At 40.9% G+C, this 22,398-nt stretch overlaps 1 protein-coding gene across 1 annotated transcript in view; it reads right to left on the reverse strand.

The window, feature by feature from the left end:
• Positions 1 to 22,398, reverse strand: part of MYH15 (myosin heavy chain 15) — a 205,282-nt gene that overhangs the window by 94,222 nt on the left and 88,662 nt on the right. The window contains 4 exon segments of the mRNA XM_082393599.1: positions 3,475 to 3,562; positions 4,396 to 4,463; positions 7,772 to 7,904; positions 9,030 to 9,209. Coding sequence (XP_082249725.1) covers positions 3,475 to 3,562; positions 4,396 to 4,463; positions 7,772 to 7,904; positions 9,030 to 9,209 — 469 coding nt within the window.

The raw sequence follows: 22,398 nt of genomic DNA on the forward strand, positions 1-22,398 counted from the left end.
CAGTAATTATGGCTCACGGGCCCAGTTGCTCCGCAGCATGTGGGATCTTCCCAGACCACGGCTCGAACCCGTGTCCCCTGCATTGGCAGGCAGATTCTCAACCACTGCGCCACCAGGGAAGCCCTGGAATGAATCTTTTAGTTCACAGTTAGTCAAGATTTTATAAGCAAATACTCCTAGAAGATGAAAAAAATACATTTTTGCTAGAATGTAAATGACTGGCATTATATCCATTTGCCAGCCAAAAACCAGCTAGAGAGGGGATAAAACACAAAAGAGAACTGGCATCTCCAAGTAGGAAGGGGACGGATTACAAGAAGGGGGAACACAAGGAAAGGGGAAGATGAGAACAGCCACAACATTCTGTTTACTGTTCTGTATTAGGAAAGAATGGGCCACATCCCGGCCTACTTTCTCTCCTGATTATCTTGAGAAAGCCTAAGTTGTATTCTATAGTATAAGCATTCTCCTAGTACCCCTTTGTTCCTGAGATGGAGCCCACTAGAGCTGCAGCTGCAATCTCTGATAGAAGCCTTAGAAAGGCCAAGCAATGAGCCACTGTATCTGGCTCTCAGCAAGGTTTCTGGAAGAAGCCAAGCAACACTCTCCTAACAAAGACCTGCTAGAGTGTTATAAGGAAAATGGAATGAGATGATTCTCTGCTTATGCCCGGGGTCACAGAAATAAACTCTAAGCCATATATCCATAGTCCTGCACTCCCATCCCTTTCATAGACAGAAACAAATCATCTGTAAGAAGGAGCAGAAGCGGAGTTCTATGACACAATAGGGTCAAGCATGCTCATTCCCTTTAAGGACATATGAAGAACTGTTCTGATTAGATCATGAAGTTTTTCTTATGACTTTCTCTTAAGACTTAAAAAAAATAAAAAACCTGCTGAAATCAGAGCTGATTCGATGGGAGGCAAATCTAATAGGTAACAGAATTGCTCCAAAATAGAGGTAGCTAATTAGATTCCTTGCTAGATGGAAGCAGTGTCCCTAGATGCATTCAGAAACCCAGCTGATAAGAAACAATGAGGCAAAAACATACAGCGTGAATGGACATGATGTGTTTGCATTGCAAAAACTCAAACTGCAGCATCATTGTTTAGCATCACACTTTCCCAGAATAGGTCACAGGCTGTCAAGATGGGAGTCTTAATTACAGGAGGTTAATAAAAATGCAAGGTACTACAGAACCTCAGAAATCAGAATCAACAACATCTGCCTACATATTCCAAGGGTGATTAGTGCTCTGAAGACATAAGTGCTTGTCACATATACAACTTTGAGGCTGACAGCCTCCAACCAAGCTCCGCAGAAGCCTGTAATTCCAAAGAGAAGCCTGGGAATCTTCAAATCCAAGATGTAAGGAAAGTAATCCATGTAATTAATATCTGTAAAAACTTTGTTTTGTTAATTAAAAACATAAATAATTCACCACCACCTATCTATCTCATCACCGCCCTAGCACCATCCATTCATCAAAAAGTCTTCACTACAAAAGCCAAGAAATGGAAACATTCTAAGTGTCCATTGATGGATGAATGGATAAAAAAGTTGTGGCATATATGTATAATGGAATATTATTCAGCCATATAAAAGGAGGAAATCCTGCCATGTGTGACAACACAGAAGGACCTCGGGGGCATTATACTAAGGGAAATAAGCCAGACAGAGAAAGACAAATACCATACGATCTCATTTATGGTTCTAGGTATTTTCACCATAAGCTTCTTTGTCAAAAGCATTTTTGCTACAAACGTTTTCACCGCATAACTAATTGGCCATGCAGCAATTTTGCCATAAAAGATAAAATAACTGGTTGACAGTTTGGTTTCAACTGGTTGACAATTTGGTTTCATTTCTCCATTGACACAGTACTCCCATTTTCATATTACATGAATCTGAAAGAGGCTGAGGGCCTCAGAGGTGCAGAGTTGAACCCACATTTTCCATAGAACTTGGAACATCTACCAACAGACATGTGACAATATGCCAAGAACAAACAACAGTGTGGAAAGCTTTCATAACACAACACAAAGCTCAGTTACAAACATGTATCCTAGTATTTGGAAACCGATACCTCTCTCAATGACGGAAGAAATTTTAGCAAAAAAGAAAATGTGTGATGCAGAACAAGGAGATGAATCAACAAGCCAAAAAATGTATAATGAACTATGAACAAAGACTTGGAAGATAAATGTTTAGGTTCAACCCACAAAGTAAAATCAGATATTTGTACAGTATTATCGTGAATCTACACACATTTTAAATGTATTCAAATATTTTGTTTCACAATAGTCTTTTTAATTTTGTTATTCATTTTTCATGTTTCGTTATGTCCTTTTTAATGTCCCTCTTTTATTTTTTGTTATTTTATCTTTTGTGACAAAATTGCCTTATGGCCAATTAGTTATGTGGGGAAAACATTTGCAGCAAAAATGCTTGGGGCAAAGATGTTAATAGCAAAGAAGCTTATGGTGAAAATGCCAGACACACTCACTTATATGTGGAATCTTTAAAAAACAAACAAACTCATAGAAAAAGAGATTCGATTTGTGGTTACCAGAGGTGGGATGGAGGAGGGGAAATTGGATGAAGGTGGTCGAAAGATACAAACCTCCATTTTTAAGATAAACAAGTATGAGGGATGTAATGTGCAACATGATGACTATAGTTAACACTGCAGTGTGGTATGTTGAAAGTTATTAAGAGAGTAAATACAAAGAGTTCTCATCACAAGGAAACATTTTTTTTTCTCTTTCTTTTTTTTGTATCTATAATAGGCGATGGATGTCAACTAAACTTATAATCATTTCATGATGTATGTAAAGCAAACCATTATGCTGTATACCTGAAACGTATAGAGTGCTGTGTGTCAATTATATCTCAATAAAATTGGAAGAAAAATAAAATACTTCTTAAAAAGTATCTACTGCCCAGAAGTACATAACTAAAGAGACAGGTAGTGTTAAGGAGAGGGAAGATATTACTATTATGAAGGAAGACTAGAGGGAGTTCTTAACAATTAGAAATGGATTTAGAAACTCTCTTTATGGTCAATCTAGATAATTTAGAACAAATGATTTCCTTTATGCTTAAATATCTACCTTAATCCCCCAGTTGATTATTCAATCCCTTCTTATTATACTTTTCCCTTGTAGACAATGGCACAGAAGCTCATCCACATTTTAGCGTGAAATTCAAGGAGGAATTTAAATGATAATATCAAGCATTCTAATGTTACCCAATTGAGTCTGCTTTGTGAAATCCTTCTGTATGTCCACTTGAATCTCAATTCAAAGGCAATCCTGAGGAGGTTTAAAAAACTCACTTTTAACTTATTTTAGCTTTTCTATCTGAAAAGCTATCCTTATTAAAACAAACTGGTAAATGTTTCATTAAAAGACATTCAACATGGTTAAATCAAAAGAATTTCCTAGTGTGGATTAAAAAGAAATCTATTTACCTGACATTTTGTTCACATTGGGATTTATGCATCTCACCAAATGAGGTGCTGTTGATTTCAGGTTAGTCATCAACTTATTTAGGTTTTCCTAAAATAGAGACCATAACCAACACAAAATCACTTTGCAAATCACTGAAAACACCAATCTATGTCACAAAAGTCTCCATGTTGATCAACTTAGTCTTAAAGCCAGATGCATAGCAACAATGAAATAATGAATTCAACATTCTTCCCTGCTTACCAAAATACATTATTTCCTTCCCTTGACAAGTCAATATTTATCTGACTGACATAGTTCTGTTGTGTATCATACCTACCTGTTTTAAATTTGGTAGCAATACTTTATGGATGGGCAATAAAATGGCTTGAAGAAAGAAATTGTTTCTCAAGTTTCCTGCCTGGAAAATTTTTATCTTAGCTCAGTTTCTCTGGAAGCAGAATCTGAGATGGAGATTCTGGTTCAAAAGATTTATTTGGAGAAGGAGGGAAGTAGAGTAGGGCAGGGGGAGAAAAAAGCAGTGGTATGGACTCAGTTTAGTCTGAGTCCTGCAGAAGCTCTGAGCACAAATGCACCAATTATACTACAGTTGGTACCTTCTTGAGGCAAGAGAGGGGCCAGAATCTGAAGGGGAGAGTAAGGAGACAGATTAGCTTCCCATTTGACTCAGGGCAATTCTGGCAACTGTGAGTTATTATGAGCTAATATTTTCATAAGTGGTAAGATGGGCTGATAAAGGGGATCTAAGTAGGACACTGACAGTGCCCACAAAAGTCCATTAATATCAAGATAATCTTTAACTTTTCCAACTTGGTTAACTTCAGATACTTTATCCTTATTTGAAGACGTAAAATTTCAAATAAGTAGTAACATATGCAGATTGTGAGGTAGTTAATATATGAATAGATGCAATTAAAAATTACTTTATGCAGAGATGCAACCATTTGGAATGAAGCTCCTTTCTTGCCTTTCTTCTCCCCAAACTGTAGAGCTAAAAAAAGAAGAAAAAAAGCACTAAAAAGGCTCTTTTTTGTCACATTACCAAACCCTGCTGAGGAAAGCATAAATGTGTCAAAGTTCTAGAAGCAATATGGCTATGTCTACCAAAAGCTTTAAAAATATTCATGTCTCAACACAAAAGTCTATTTCTGGTGCTTTTCCTTAAGGAAATAGGCAACTATGCAGAGAGACTCACTGCAGCATTCTTTAGTCATTACAAAAAAAATAAGCAAAAAATTAAAATGGTAACAAATGTCTACCAACAGGAGATTGGTTACTTAAATTATGAAAGAGTATGTATACAATGAAACACTGTAATCTTTTAAAATGATGATGCAGATCAATATAACTGGCATGGGAATATTGCTCGGATTTATTTTGAGAGAAAAATTAGGCTACAAAATAGTTTGTATATTATGATACTGAGTGTGTATACATGTTTTTAAGTGTGATTGTATTATGGGTGACTATATACATAAAAAATGTTGGGTAGAGTATACACTAAAATATTAGCAATTGTGATCTCTCTATGTGAGATTAAAAGTAACTTTTATGTTCCTCTTTTTAGTTTTTCTATATTGTCTGTGTTTGGGGCAACACTCATGCGTTACTTCTGTAATTTATAAAAACAATCTATTCCCACTTTCTTGAAGCAAAGGAATCTATGCTAAGCCAAACTGTTTTACAAACATTTGTGTAGTGCTAACTCATGAAGGTACAAAAGCATAACAACAAAACCCATAGGCCATCTGGAAAAAATGGGCCAGCTGTCAATATGAAAAACTGATAAAATACTCTCTAGCTTGAGTAGCAACTGTGCTGAGGCAGATGTCATGAAGTTTAATCACTGATGTCCTATTGACATGCCCCAAGCCTTCCAAGTGAATCACTTGACTTCTTTGTACTTCCCCATGGAAAGGGGATACTACTACCTTCCTTTAATTTTTTAAAAAGAATTATAACTGGTTTACAGTACTTGGATTCTCCAGAAGAAAGTATGGTTATTATGAGTAATTTAATTGGGATGAGTCAGAAACTTGGAAGCAAGTCCTTTTTCAGGGGGTCCTTAAAAAATTATGAAAAAGGACATTCTGGACAATTCTTCTCTTCTAGTTAAAAAGAACACAGCACACCCTGAAGAGTCAGAAGATAATTGCCTCTCTCATTTTCTGCCCAAACCACTCTCTGATTTCTTATGACCAGAGAATTACTCATCTGGGAGCCATACACTTATGTGGCCACTATTTATCAGACTTCTCAGAGGTACTTTAGAAGCTATTAGAATCAAGCAAACGCACTACCTGCAGATTTTCAGGGTCCAAACACAATAGCTTCCACTTCTCAAGCTCCTCTTGAGGCGGGCCAACAGGATTTCAGGCATGCTTCTGAATTATGTCATCACGTGCTGATTGATGGAGCTGGGAAGTGCTAAATTCTCTCCATTCCCTGACCATGCCATCAGGAGTCCCAAAGCAGGCAACAGGGGACAGGAGTGAGCTTGAAGCTGGGTGTAAGACAAGAGGGTGAGAATGTCAGAAAGTGAGAGGACACACCCCACTTAAAGAACAGCTAGTACAATTTGCCCCATTGCTACAAGGGCATCTGAAACCAGACTGGCCAGATTTTCTATTTTCCCATAATTTCCATTTTTCAAAAGAAAAAGGAAGTCCAAATGTGTATGTGCGAACTTCCAATTTTTTTTTTTAATCAGTGTGGACCAAACGTGTTTGAACACCAGTTCTGCTCAGGAGCTGCCAATCTGGCAGCTATGAACTGTGACAAGCCTCTCTCTGCTGCTGGCAGTGGTCCAGACGCGAGGGTAATGGCAGCAACCTGCCCTCTGTGTCCTCCAAGGCTTTGTATCACGGTGCAGAAGTCTGAACTGGATCCTGAATCCAGGTAGCCTGTCCATCTCTCTGTTTTGTTTGTTTCCAGAAGACAGTGAGAGTGGAATAGGCACCAGGCTAGTAAGCACAAGTCCTGTTTCCTACCTTGCCTTTGCCATTTAGTAGTGTTAAGTTAATGAAGCAAGGAGGCCATCAGACTGAGATGGCTCTAATGCTGTGGCAGCCTACGTAGGCAAACAAAATCTAAGTCTGTTAATGCCCCAAGGTTACCAAATCAAAATGCTAAGGACAACCAATCACAAACAGCCAACTGGGTTTTAGATACAGCTAATCAATCATTTCTTTACTTTGCTTCTACCTTTTTTCTATAAAAGTCTCTCCCTGGGGCTTCCCTGGTGGCGCAGTGGTTGGGAGTCTGCCTGCTAACGCGGGGGCCGCGGGTTCGAGCCCTGGTCTGGGAAGATCCCACATGCCGCGGAGCGACTAGGCCCGTGAGCCACAACTACTGAGCCTGCGCGTCTGGAGCCTGTGCTCCGCAACAAGAGAGGCCGCGATAGTGAGAGGCCCGCGCACCGCGATGAAGAGGGGCCCCCGCTTGCCGCAACTAGAGAAAGCCCTCGCGCAGAAACAAAGACCCAGCACAGCCAAAAATAAATAAATAAATAAATAAATAAAATATTAAAAAAAAAAAAAGTCTCTCCCTGAGCTCCTGTGGGTGGAATGCTGTTAACCACTTCTGATTTGGTGCTGCCCAACTTCAATTGCTTTTTCCTCAAATAAACTCTTAAAAATTTTAAGTTGCCTGAGTTCATCTTTCAACAGTAGATTTGTGAAACTTTAATTCTGTACTTGCTCCTATAAGGTAGGGAGAGATTTCCCTTTACATGTATCTAAAAGGGTCAGGACAAGGATTGAGTAAGATAATGTATCGAAAAGTGCTTTGTAAATTACAGACTACTAAACAAGATTAGTTGTTAGTTGGTCAGCAAGTATTTATGGAGTGCCTGCTAAACAGGCATCTGCTACATGCTTGAGGATACACTTGAACAAGTGAGACATAATCTCTGCTCTCATGAAGCTTACAAAAACCCCATTACTATAATATAAAAGCACTGTGAAGGAGAATTCCAAGATATTTGGGGGATATGTATTAAAGGAGCTTGTTATCTCTCCCAAATCATTTATCAAAACATGGTTTTCTGCTGTCTCTTCAGCTTGGTTAAGTAGAAGATAAAAGCAGGTTGGAGCAGTCTCCTTGAAATCTATCTACCTTAGAGCACCATTTCCCCGAAAAACCACCAGCCAGAGGACGGAAAGGCTAATAAGAGGGGATGACAGACCACAGGGAGCAAACACAGATATCACAGGAAAGAAGCCAGGATTTTTATAAGTGCTGAGGCAGACATGGGTTCCATTCTGAGGCTGAAAAATTGAGGAAGATTTTTCAACTCACCAGTGTTGTTACTGATGTAATTTTCAAAAAGTTTTGCCAGGAGTCTGTTGGACGACTTCTGAAATATAGCCACCACTGTTTCATTAAGAAAGTCTTTGTTCTTTTCAAGCCAGCCACTGATGTTATAAGGCACCTTTGGAAAGGCATGCAGTTCCGGTAACAAAAGAGGTGAATGCAAAAGTTACTTAGAAAATTGTGTATTCCTTTTAAAAAAAATCATAAATTGTGTGGGTCCTTTAATTTTAAATCAGTTTGATGTAACAGTACTGAATAAATACTCCAGAAATCTATGTGCAACCCAAAGAGATTCTCAGGCTTTACCATTTACATTGTGGAAAGAAAGGACGAGAAGGGGAGGGAGGGAGAGGTAGAAAGAATCAGGGAGGGAAAGAAACACCAAGGAGAGGGAGGAAGAAATAGATGGCGTTTCCAGGAGAAACAATTCACATCAGCCCTCCTTCATAGGCAAGAATAGATGCAATAAAACAACTGTCTCTGACACACGGTGAGCATTCCAAAAACATTATCAATGATATTTTACTATAAATGTCATTATAATTAATATTCAAGTATATCAAAGAAAAGATTTACAAGCATATCTAGGTACAACTGCCAGGTCATTTTTAGGTCAAAGTATTATTTTATCCTTCGTCAGTTCTCTTTTTGTGCCATTCAGAATTACTGACCAGAAGCATAAAAGCAGAAAGAAGCGGCATGTGCACGCGCAAACATGCACACACACACGTGCACATGCACGTGCACACACACACACACACACACACACACACACACACACACCCCAGTGGGGAAATGAGGAGAGAGAGTGAGGGTTATTAGGAATCTTTGTTGGTCATAGTTTGGAGACCATTACTTCACAGTATTCTTTATGAGAGAAGGAAAAAAAAATCTTCAATAAAAAGATCAATTGAAATCACTGGTTCACACAATGTTAAGTTGAAAGGAAGGACAAGTAAGGAAAAGCCCATGCCTTTGATGGTCTCCATAACTTTCTGAAGCTGTCTTACTTTGAGTTGGGGTGACAGAGTCTATTTTGAGATTTTTGACCTCTGTTATTATAGTATGGGTGTTTCATTTCCTAAGTCCTAAAAGATTACACCAACTTTTTTTGGGGAACTGAGATTTATTTTGTTCATCTCTTTAATCTAAACTTTACTTATATATTATCTAAGGATTTGGGCTGAGTACATTTGAAACAGAGGCAGGAAAATTCAGGGCTGAGGGTCTAGAGGTAACTTACCACTCCTGCACAATGGACAAGTTCAAAGTGAGCTTCATATTTCTTCTTATTGTCAGGCTTGGGCTTCTGGAAATGAACTGACTTTCCAAAATGGTTGTCAGAAAGTTTGGTCTTGAAAGTCACATCTGTAGCCTGATGAAACATACATTCCTCTTCGAGGATGGAAAAGATGCCCATTGGCTGTTGGAGATACAGATGAACAGCAGCTGAAAAAAACACCAGTAAGCAGTATTTTCAGTAGAGGGTCAATGTAAATTCTTTCCCATGAACCTAATTAGTTGACAAGGGGAAAGGAGCTTCACTACATATAATTAGCCAATCATCCATTCAACAAATATTTATTAAATACCTACTAGGTACCAGGCAACAGCAGGAGCTGGGGATGAAGCCATGAGCCACATTCACAAAGTGTCTGTCCTCAGGGTGCTTACATTCTAGTGGAGCAGACAGACAATAAACAAGTAAACACTAAATAAATAACTTAGTTTCCCATAAGGGCTCTGAAGAAATCATGCAAAGTAAAGAGAGAGAATGACTGGGGCTATGTGAGAGCTATTTTAGTAGGAGAGTCCAGTAAAACCCTCTGACCTGAACGAGAAGAGCAAATCCTGAGAAGACCTGTGTACAACTGTACTGGGCAGAAAAATGAAGAGTGCAAAGGCCCTGAGGCAGGAGCACCCTTGGCAAGTTTCAGGTCCTACCAGAGGCAAGTGTGGACAGAGCAGAGCTAGTTGGAGGGAGAGCATGGAAGGAGAGATGCAGTACTGGATCCCAAAGGCTTTATAGGCCATGGTAAGACATTTGGATTTTACTTTAAGTGTAATGGGAGGCCTTTGGAGATTTTTTAAGTGATGTGATTTAATTAATACTTGAAAAGGATTATTTGTTTAGGAAGGGGTTGGCAAAGTAAAGCCTATGGGCTAATCCTGCCTGTGGTCTGTATTGGAAAGCCAGTGAGCTAATGATGGTTTTTACATGTTTAAAGGGTTGTTTAAAATAGCAGACAAGAAAGGATATGTGATAGAAAACTGATGACAGCATCAGCAAGCTTTTTCTCTAAAGGGCCATATAGTAAAGCTCTTAGACTTTGTGGGCCACAGTCTCTGCTGCTCCTCTGCCATCAACTCAGTCATTTCAGTCCTGAAAGCAGTAACTGACAATATGTAAATAAAACGGGTGTGACAATGTTGCATTCAAACTTTATTTACAAAAATCAGCTACAGGCTGACTTTGGCCCACAGGGCCACAGTTTGCTGAACCCTGATCTAGATGATTGATAGTGTTGGAGACTGTGAGAGGTCACTGAAACGTGATGCTGGTGGAGAGTAGAGCTGAGTCACAGCTTGCTGATGGATAGAACGTGGGGTGTAGTAGAAAGAGGAAGGATGACCAGGTTTTGGTTTGAGCAAATGGGTAGTGGATGCTGCCATTAACCAATATAGGGTGTATACACATGGGGAGAAACAGGTATGGGGGGGGGGAAGATGAAGGATTCCTATACGTACAAATCTATTTGTGGATTTGTATGTTCATTTATCTACTCCACAAACATTTTTGAAATGCCTTCTATGAACAAATCACTGGACCAAACACTTTGGGTTATAACAGAAAAATCAGACATGGGCTCTGGCTGCAGAGCATCTAATGGAGAAGACAAGACATGCACATAATATGTAGACTACAAAGCAAACAGAAAATGTCATGAGAGTTCCAAGATAGAACCACAACCCCTTGGTCCAACCACATAGATTTCATGATTCTCTACCAATCCTTTGTACCTAAGAACCACAAATGCTCAGGTTTGGGAGAGACATTATAGGTCTGGCTCAACCCACTGAAAAGCTCCTTGAATTCCATTTACAATTTCCCTCTAAAAAGTAGGTTAGCTTATGCTTGAATATTTTCATGGAGAAGGAACACACCAACTCCGAGTCAAGGCTCTGACTGGGTGATATATGAAAAGAAAATTTGTTTGTGGTTTAGAATCCTTTGTTTGAAATTATGCCACTGGAGCATACGAATGGGTCTAATTTGGATTATTACATTCTTGAAGAACATGTTTTTTATCCACCTGAGTCTATCATTCTAATATATGGACTATGGTTTTCTACCTCTTTTGTCTAGTCTCATAGACTTAGAATCTGCACTTTATAGAAAATGTATTGAATGACATTCCATCAATGACTCTTGTACTGAAGGGCTCTGGCACATCTTCCTCCCTCCCAAGCATCCAGGTGAGGAATGATGCAGTGAGTAAATATGCAAAGTCTTGCTCCTGGCGGCACTGACCTTGCGAGCTCTTGGCAAAGCGAGAAATGTGGAGGAGAACAAGGAGGAGGAAGGAGAATCTGCTAAAACTAAACAGTTGAGTCACCGGTACAGGGTCTTAGAGGTGTGGACTCCATCTTGTATTGCATATTTTCCTACCACAGAAATAGTCAACCTTCAGTGAACACTAGAACGAATCATTTAAAAATGTAAGCATCTCCTGGGATGGTGCCCGTTAGCAAGAGGGATGTGGCAAAGCCTCACAGGGAGCACCAGCCCCCATCTCCAGCAGAGCCACCTTCCATACATGAGGACCATCGTGTCCCTGGGACACCAATGAAGCCATCGTCTGTTTGGGGATGAATGGATGTTTTATGCAAAGCAAGTAGATGTCACAGCTCAAAACGTTAACCATTAAACCACTGAGGAGGGAAAAAACGCTATTTCTTCAGGGTCTTCTCTATTTCTCCAATGCTTAGGAAGTATAAAACGCCTAATAAATATGAGGCCCTCTAGCAAATTAATTTCCAAATAGGTCAGGAAAAAAAGTAATTATGTTCTGCCCCGTAGCATCAATTGTCTTCTAGTGCACAGTATATGGTCTAAGTTAGTTGCCCTGACTCTGAACGTTAATGCTATAACCTCTCCTTCTTCAAATCTTATCAATTCTGCCTTCCTCTCTTTTTACATCTGTCACTTTCTTATTATTTCCATGTCTGTTGTCCTGATTCAGGGCCTCTATTTCTCACCTGCTGTAATAGCTTCTTCTTTTTTTTTTTTTTTTTTAACAATTTCATCAGGAATTTATTTTTGTATTATATGAAGGAAGGCTAACTCCATTTTACTCTAAATTTTGCAACACTTTCTTTTCCTTACCTAGTTTCTTCTTTCTCACTGATGTGAGATTTAATAATCATTGTATTAGTCAATATAGCTTTGGTCACACTATGGCAATACATTAACTCTAAAATCTCAGTAGACAACTGATTTTTGACAAGGGTGCCAAGGCAACTCAATGAAAAACGAATACTTTTGTCAGCAAATGCTTCTGGAACAGTTGGCTATCCGTGTGCAAAAAGCAAAACAAAAACAAGACAGAACAAAACTCTCCACACATTCCTCACACTCTATACAAAAGTTAAATCAAAATGGATGATCAACCTAAATATAAAAGGTAGATTATCAAACTTCTCAAAGAAAACCAAGGAGAAAACTTTTTGTTGCCTTGGGACTGGCAAAGAGTTTTTCAATATAACACTAAAAGCATAATTCATAGTATAAAAATTAGTAAATTGAAACTTATCAAAATTTAAAACTTTCATTCTGTGGAAGACATTATTAAGAGAATGAAAAGCTAAACCATGGACTGAGGTTTGAACATTTGCAAAGCACAAAGTGTTAAAGATCTCCTAACCAGAATATATAAAGAATTTTTAAAATTCAACAATAAGCAAGCAACTCAATTTTTAAAAAGCAGGCAAAAATCTGTAAACACTTGACCGAAGAAGACATACTTACGTCCAACTGGCACATGAGCAGATGCTCAACATCACTAGTCATCAGGGAAATGCCACTTAAAATCACAATGAAATACCACTATACATTTTTTTAAATGACTTAAAAACAAACAAACAAACAAAACACTGACAATTTAAATTAGATCTTGGAACAGGACACTAGTTGAAAACTGGAAAATCCAAATCAAGCCTACAATTTAGCTAATAGTATTGTAACTGGGCTAATTTCTTAGCTTTCATCATTGTACCATGGTTATTTATGTAAGATGTGAGCATATGCGGAAGCTGGGAGAAGGGTAAATGGGAATTCTCTGTACTGTCTTTACAATGCATCTCTACGTCAAGAACAACTTCAAAATCATAAGTTAAAAATATAACCAAATAAACTGGACTTTTTAAAGCCATTCTTTCTGTTCTTCATGCTACAGCTTTCTTCATGAGTTTTCCTTGGTTAGAAATACACTTGAATACATCAGGATATATTTAGCAAACTGGATATGCCATTTAGGTATTGGTCCACCAGTTCTACTTTAAAAGATCACCTCAAGCCGCGCCCCGGAGGTCGCCGAGGACGGCGCGGTGGAGTTGCAAAAGCTGCGGGTGCGGAGGAGCTGTGGAGCCGACCCCGCGAGCCGGGAGCATGAGGGCCTGGTGTCTGTGTCACATTTGTACCTGCGGAGTCATTGTGGATGGAATGGGGGAAATACAGATACAGAAACCTACAAAGAAACAACAAGGAATATACGGATGTTCTGTCGCTAATCATCTCGGTTCGGATGTGGAAAGTTCTTCTGTGCTGTATACAGAGGCACCTGTTATCTTGCCTATTGGAAGGAATATCACCAGACTGGAGCACAGCCATCTCTCCGTCGTGATTCGAGGCATCGTGGAAGCACCCCAGAGAGCAAACGTGACCATGCAATGTCCTGTAAAAGGTGTCCCTCAACCTAATGTAACTTGGTTGAAGAAAGGAGGATCTCTGAGTGACAATATTTCTTTGCTTTTCAATGGATCCCTGTTGTTGCAGAATGTTTCCCTTGAAAGTGAAGGAACCTACACCTGTACAGCCACCAATGCTCTTGGAAAGGCGATGGCAACATCCATCCTCCACTTGCTGGAGACTTTCTGGGAGCTTGGTAGCTGGACACATTGTTCTGCCACTTGTGGCCACTTGGGAGCCCGAGTTCAGAGACCCCAGTGTGGAATGGCCAATGGGCAGGAAGTGAGTGAGGCCTTCTGTGAGCACCTCCAGAAGCCGCTGGCTGGGTTCCAGCCCTGTCACATCTGGGAGTGCCCCTCCAGGTGGTTCACGGGCACGTGGTCAGAGTGCTCTGTGTCTTGCGGTGAAGGATTCCGCAGTCGGCAAGTGACCTGTAAGCGCACGAGAGCCAATGGAACTGTGCAGGTGATGCGTCCGAGAGCATGTGCCCCCAGAGAGAGGCCTCTGGGAAGTACCTGCTCCAGTCACCCGTGTGTTCAAGGGCTTATTGAACCAGGGAACCAGGGAACGCTGACAAATCTACTGCTTTGATAGTATGATCATCTAGTATAATCATCCACTCCCTGTGGTGAAACCCATGCATCAAAAAACTAAAATTAACAAAGAGACTTCCCTGGTGGTCCAGTGGTTAAGACTTTGCCTTCCAATGCAGGGGGTGCAGGTTCGATCCCTAGTCGGGGACCAAGATCCCACATGCCTCGTGGCCAAAAAGCCAAAACATAATACCGAAGCAATATTGTAACAAATTCAATAAAGACTGCTTTATTGCTGCACGACAGTCATGAAACTCAGCTGCACAGGGACCTTACCACACCGCGCAGAGGCTGGTTCACGGGACCTTGTGATCCTGTTAATGGGCCTCTCTGTTGTAATTAACACAGGCCGCAGGGACCAAAAGTTCCCCTCGGCCCTTCTGAAAATGTTGGGGAATGGTAGTGCAGGAAGGGAATACACACTTTCTGCATTTGTGCCCTGCACTGCAGCAGTTGTTGCTGTTGGGAGCCACTGTGCTAATTCTCTTAGGTCATGTTTCCCTTCAGTTGTTCTGACTACCTCCAAGCGCTCCACGGCTGCACACTTGTCTCACTGGAAAAGGCACAGCCCCCATTCTGTGCAGGGACGACGCGAAGCAGAGTGTGATGCATCTCTCTGGAGCATCAAGTTTATTAACTAGAATTGGAAGAACCCAGGAGTTCTTGGAACAAGAACTATCCCCCTCCCCCACCAACACAGAAGACACAAGAGTGGGGGAGGGGAGACGTGCCCCAGGAGTGACAGTCCAGTCTCTGAAGTTTCACCCAGGTGGGGGTTGAGGGGCAGACCTGCAGCCACGGTGGCCTCGCTTTCGGTCGCCCGGGCTGCTCCGGACCATCCTCTGAGCTGGCCAGGGTCTTGGATACGATGCTTCTGAAGGCCGTGCAGAGAACACACTCCTCTTCCCCTGCACCGGGCCCCAGGGAGCGCGGCGGCCTGACCTTCCTGCCTCGGTCATCCATGGGGTTCACATGGGCTCACTTTATTATGACGCCTCATGCTGGGCAGCTTGCAACAAAGATGTTTCAAAACAAAGTTCCAGATTCTCCCAGCCACCCCTTGCTTTTTCTGGCTCTGGCCAGAGACAGTGGATGAGGACACACTCTCAGGCTGCCCAGCGTGGGAGGACCTTCCAGTGTTGGACACACCCAGGGGGCAGCTGCTTCCCTCTGGGGCTCCAATCCTGCTGCTGCTGGTGGAGGTGGATGTCCCAATGCCACACTGGGGGGCTGGGCTGGGGGTGGCAATCCTCGCCTCCAGGCTGGGTGGGGGACAGGCAGACTCACCGGTCTTCTGCCCTGCCTGCTGGTCTTCCTGCAGCTGCACATTTTTTCTGTGGTAGAGCCACCTGGTTTGCAGGGAGGACACCACAGGGCTTGGAGAAGGCTCAAGTTCACTGCCACAGAGGTCCCCGCAAGAGAAGGGCTTCAGAGTTATGATGGAGACCTCCACCTTGGGTTTCTTGGAGCTCACACTGCCTGTCCCAGTGTCCTGGATCTGGTCGCAAGTCAAGCCCGGAGTCCTCACCATTGTCACCTCCAGGTCCTCTTCACAGGGTGGCTGGAGTGGCTCCTTCTGGCCCATGTTGACCCATGGATGCCTCATGAGGTCAGGTAAGGTGCCTCTGTCACTGGGGTTGAGGGCAATCATTTTTTGTAACAGATCCCTTATCTTCAAAGACAGATAAGGTGGGATGGGGTATTGCCCTTGTAGGATTTGCTTCCGCAGCTCCTGGAAGTCTTTTCCCACAAAGGGCTGGGACCCAGTTACCATGGTGTACAACACTACTCCCAAGCTCCACACGTCCACCGCAGGGCCGCTGTAGCTCTGCCCCAGGAAGAGTTCCGGGGCAGCATAAGGGTGTGTGCCGCAGATTGTGTCCAGTTGGACAGTGTCATCACACTTGTTGCTGAGGCCAAAGTCTGTAAGTTTGATATTCATGTTGGAATCAAAGAGGAGGCTCAGTGGCTTCAGGTCCCGGTGCACGATGCCCCTCCGGTGGCAGTGCTGCAGGGCGGAGACCAGCTGCTGGAACGGGCCTCGGGCCTCCGCCTCTGTCATACGGCCATGGGTCTTCAAATAGCAGTACATGTCCCCCCCACTGAGGTACTCCATCACCACGAAAAATGTCTCCTCTGTGTCAATCACCCCCAGCAGTTTTACAATATTGGGGTGATTCAGAGCCTTCAGACTGCACACTTCCCAGAAAAGTGCCTGGACACTTGAGAAGCTCTGACGCCTTTTCTTTATGACCTTCACAGCCACCTGTGTCCCGGTCAGAATGTGCCGGGCCAACTTCACTTTACCGAAGGTGCCTTCACCAATGGTGTGGAGGATCTCGAAGTCATCAATATGAGCCTTCTTGCCAGCAGATTTGGCTGTGAGGCCCTGCATCATGGTGATCTGCTAACTACACTGACTGACAGCACTACCTAGCAACGCTAACTACGCTAACTAACAATGCTAACTGTACTAACAGGGCTAAGTATGCTGTCTCTACTAACAACGCTAACTACGCTAACTGTACCAACAGCGCTAACTAGTACTAACTACACTAACTATGCTAATCATGTATTAACTATACCAACAATACTCACTATGCTAACTGTAGAAAGAACAATGACACAAATAAAAAAGAGTAGAGAAAAGAGAAACGAAAATCAACAAAATGGCAGAAACAAGGAAAACACAAGCTAACTGTAGGTGCAAGGCCGTCAGGTCACCAAAAGCAGCTTCCTGGGCTCTAAGGACCAAAAACCTGGGCCCACCTTTCTCTTTCATAGGGCTTTGTGAAGTACATCACAATGGTGCACTCTGAGGTCAGAGCAAGAAATGGACCCATCACCACTGGGGATACACCACAGTGGTTTTCTCACTTTTTGAGTTCAAGGCCCCTTTACACTTAGGAAAAAGGATCCCAAAGAAATTTTTCTTTATGTGTGTTATTAGATATTGGTATTCACTTTGTTATAAATAAAAATCTGCAGGATACTTCAGTGGCCTTTTTATTTCTAGTTTGAAAATGTGTAATAATTTTAGAGACCTCATAATGTCTACACTTGAAATGTTCAATTCCTTTTCCTTAAATTCTGGTCTCAAAATAACGTTACAACTTAACTGACTTCACGATACTATACAATATGTTCTGTTGCATAAGACATGATACGGTACATTATGAAAGTCTATGAAGCTGAGAGAAGGTTTGCCAGGAAGGTCATTGAGCGGATTTCTCATCAGGAGCCTTGGAGGCCAGATGGCATGACTCAATGTACTTGAAGTGTTGAAGGAAAGAAACCGTCAACCAAGAATCCTATATCTAGCAAAACTTTCCTTCGAAAATGAGGGAGAAATCAAGACATTCCCAGTTAATCAAGAGTTGAGAGAGTTCTTAACCACCAGACCCGCCTGCCACAGGGAGTTCTTCAGGTTGCAGTCAAGGACCCTGGACAGTAGCTCAAAGCCTTATGAAGAAATAAAGACCTCTGGTAAAAGTAGACAGACGGGCGACGAGAAAAGCTAGTACTGTTGTAACTTTGGTTTGTAGCTCCACTTTTTGTCTTCTATTTGATTTAAGAGACTAATATATAATAAAACACACACATACAAATCAAAAAAAAAAAAAAAAAGATCACCTCTTCACCTAGAAAAGTTACTTCACCCCCACTTTAGCCTAACTTTGGGAATTCCCATCAACAACATTCTTCTTTCCACTGTAGGAAGCAATGCTGCCAGAAGCTATGGCAAGCAGAGCCTCTTCTAAAATGCCTTTGATGACTGCAGCAACATGGATGCAACTAGAGATTATTAAGTGAAGTAAGTCAGAAAGAGAAAGACAAATACCATGTGATACCACTTACATGTGGAATCTAAAGTATGGCACAAATGAACCTATCTATGAAACAGCAACAGACTCACAGACGTAGAGAACAGACTTGTGGTTGCCAAGGAGGAGGGGGGTGGGAGAGGGAAGGGCTGGGAGTGTGGCATTAGCAGATGTAAACTATTATATATAGGAGGGATAAACAACAAGGTCCTACTCTACAGCACAGGGAACTAGAGTCAATATCCTGTGATAAACTGTAATGGAAAAGAATATAAAAAAAGAATGTCTATATGTGTATAACTGAGTCACTTTGCCATACAGCAGATTGGCACAAGATTGTAAATCAACTATACGTCAATAAAAACAATAAAATAAAATAAAAAATGCCTCTGATGATGTACACAGCCCCTGCTCCTGCTGACTACCTCTCTGCAGCACCCAACACTGTGAAACCCCGCCCCCAGCTGAGGTCACTCCAGTCCTGTGTCTCCTTCCTTTGTCCTCTGTCTCCCACCAGTGTTTCTCTAACAGAAACACAAAGAACTGCTGTGTTTTCACTCAGTCTCACTGTTCACGTTCCCACGCTTGATTTGGGCATCAGACCTGCAAGAGTTCAAAACTTACTGGGTGGTAGAACTGCCATTTCTCTGCCTGTCTCTCATTATAAAGAACTTCTCTGAAATTCTGAATTCACTGGTCTGGTCATCCATTCACCAGCAAGTATCTAGGTACTGGGGTTAAGAGCTAGGAATGAGATACAGTTGTTAGTAAAGAAACAACAAACCCCAAATGGAGTCACTTGTGCTAAGTCCCACGTCAGCAAACCAAGACTTAATAGCTAACCTAATTGCAGTTTCAGCCTCTCTCAGGAATGGGACCTTTCACCAATAGATCTGGAATTACCTGGTCAGCACTAGAGGGGTGACCCCCCACCTTCCCCCAAAAGGAAGGTGACCCTGCCTGAAACAATCCACTCTTAGCTAGAAACTTCCCTTTTCTGCCCCCTCCTGCCTGTAAAGTTCTTGCATTTTTTACAGCTCCGCAGAGCTCCTTTCTACTTGCTCAATGGGATGCTGCCCGATTCATAAATCATTGAATAAAGCCAATTCGATCTTCAGATTTACTCAGTTAGAATTTTATGTTTTTAATACAGTGATGAGCAAAACAAATAAAAAGAGAGGCATCAAACTCTTCGGAGAGTGTATCCCATTATCCCTCACACTCTTGGAAGCCTGGGTCAGCAGAAATGGAGGAGAGCCAGTGACAAGAAAAAGCCTCTTGAAAACCAAATCAGAGGTCCGGAAATACTACAGACTTACTTGTACAAGTGGGTGGGAACAAGCAGAGAGTAGCAGTTGTTTATTACTGTACACTGTAATCGAGGGAAACATTTGGAGTTCAAGAATAGAGATTTAAAGATGAGATGCTAAAATTCATAATAACTTGTCCAAAACAGGCCAGAAAACCTTAAGTTTTCGCCTTGTTTAAAAGAAGTCCTAAGTAAAGGGAAAACCAAATATTCTGAAAAATTTTGGAGACATCTCACACACCAACCTTCCCTTTATTTGAATTACTTCATTATCATTACTTTAGAGTTATGTACACTCATAAAAGTTCATTTATTCTGAGTTGAGAAGTCCATTTTATCATCATGTGTATTGTGCTTACATTTTAAAATCAGAAACAACTTCCCCAAGATAAAACTGATTCTTCATCTCTTTTGGTTTTACTATTCCAAAATAGATTAGGTGACTTGGGGTATTATTTTTACCCTATGTTGATTTGCCTACCTTGTAAAGGAGCAAGGAACTTTTCCTTCAACCCTTATTTTCCTAGTGATTTGTTTAAAATGAAAGGTAAATATGTGTTTGTGGGCATATAAGTGTGTGTGTGTACAATCATTTTTATATAGAGATTTATTATCACTCAATTTATTTTGTACAAGAGGTTTGTCTCAGAAAATCAGTGTCTTCTTTTTTTTTTTTTTTTTTTTTCACGATTCATATCTTTAATACTCTCTGAGAGGCAAGTGAAAAGCAACAATGGATTTTTAAAAGGACCATGTCTGACACATTTCTGACAACACTGAGTGTGGGGGAGGAGGGAAGTTAACCAGCTAGCACAGTGCCTTGCATGTAGTAAGCACCGCAACATTTGTTAAATTGCAATGACTTGAAGTTGAAGATCTTGATATTTTTTTTTTTTAGATTTTTAGAAATTTCATGTAATGTCTGAAACATTTATATTAACATATTTCCATACAAATAACCCAATGAAAGTTTAGTATTAGTTGTTTTGTTTGTTTTTTTATACTGCAGGTTCTTATTAGGCATCAATTTTATACACATCAGTGTATACATGTCAATCCCAATCGCCCAATTCAGCAAACCACCATCCCCACCCCACCGCAGTTTTCCCCCCTTGGTGTCCATATGTCCATTCTCTACATCTGTGTCTCAACTTCTGCCCTGCAAACCGGCTCATCTGTACCATTTTTCTAGGTTCCACATACATGCGTTAATATATGATATTTGTTTTTCTCTTTCTGACCCACTTCACTCTGTATGACAGTCTCTAGATCCATCCACTTCTCAACAAATGACTCAATGTCGTTCCTTTTTATGGCTGAGTAATATTCCATTGTATATATGTACCACCACTTCTTTATCCATTCGTCTGTCGATGGGCATTTAGGTTGCTTCCATGACCTGGCTATTGTAAATAGTGCTGCAATGAACATTCGGATGCATGTGTCTTTTTGAATTACGGTTTTCTCTGGGTATATGCCCAGTAGTGGGATTGCAGGGTCATATGGTAATTCTATTTTTAGTTTTTTAAGGAACCTCCATATTGTTCTCCATAGTGGCTGTATCAATTTACATTCCCACCAACAGTGCAAGAGGGTTCCCTTTTCTCCACACCCTCTCCAGCATTTGTTGTTTGTAGATTTTCTGATGATGCCCATTCTAACAGGAGTGAGGTGATACCTCATTGTAGTTTTGATTTGCATTTCTCTAATAATTAGTGATGTTGAGCATCTTTTCATGTGCTTCGTGGCCGTCTGTATGTCTTCTTTGGAGAAATGTCTATTTAGGTCTTCTGCCCATTTTTGGATTGGGGTGTTTGTTTCTTTAATATTGAGCTGAATGAGCTGTTTATATATTTTGGAGATTAATCCTTTGTCCGTTGATTCGTTTGCAAATATTTTCTCCCATTCTGAGGGTTGTCTTTTCGTCTTGTTTATGGTTTCCTTTGCTGTGCAAAAGCTTTGAAGTTTCATTAGGTCCCATTTGTTTATTTTTGTTTTTATTTCCATTACTCTAGGAGGTGGATCAAAAAAGATCTTGCTGTGATTTATGTCAAAGAGTGTTCTTCCTATGTTTTCCTCTAAGAGTTTTATAGTGTCCAGTCTTATATTTAGGTCTCTAATCCATTTTGAGTTTATTTTTGTGTATGGTGTTAGGGAGTATTCTAATTTCATTCTTTTACATGTAGCTGTCCAGTTTTCCCAGCACCACTTATTGAAGAGACTGTCTTTTCTCCATTGTATATCTTTGCCTCCTTTGTCATAGATTAGTTGACCATAGGTGCGTGGGTTAATCTCTGGGCTTTCTATCTTGTTCCATTGATCTATGTTTCTGTTTTGGTGCCAGTTCCATATTGTCTTGATTACTGTAGCTTTGTAGTATAGTCTGAAGTCAGGGAGTCTGATTCCTCCAGCTCCATTTTTTTGCCTCAAGACTGCTTTGGCTATTCAGGGTCTTTTGTGTCTCCATACAAATTTTAAGATGATTTGTTCTAGCTCCGTAAAAAATGCCATTGGTAATTTGATAGGGATTGCATTGAATCTGTAGATTGCTTTGGGTAGTATACTCATTTTCACAATGTTGATTCTTCCAATCCAAGAACATGGTATATCTCTCCATCTGTTGGTATCATCTTTAATTTCTTTCATCAGTGTCTTATAGTTTTCTGCATACAGGTCTTTTGTCTCCCTAGGTAGGTTTATTCCTAGGTATTTTATTCTTTTTGTTGCAATGGTAAATGGGAGTGTTTCCATAATTTCTCTTTCAGATTTTTCATCATTAGTGTATAGGAATGCAAGAGATTTCTGTGCATTAATTTTGTATCCTGCAACTTTACTATATTCATTAATTAGCTCTAGCAGTTTTCTGGTGGCAGTTTTAGGATTCTCTATGTATAGTATCATGTCATCCGCAAACAGTG

This window comes from Balaenoptera borealis (genome assembly GCF_965194805.1).
Source record: "Balaenoptera borealis genome assembly, chromosome: 5".
Lineage (NCBI taxonomy): Eukaryota > Metazoa > Chordata > Mammalia > Artiodactyla > Balaenopteridae > Balaenoptera > Balaenoptera borealis.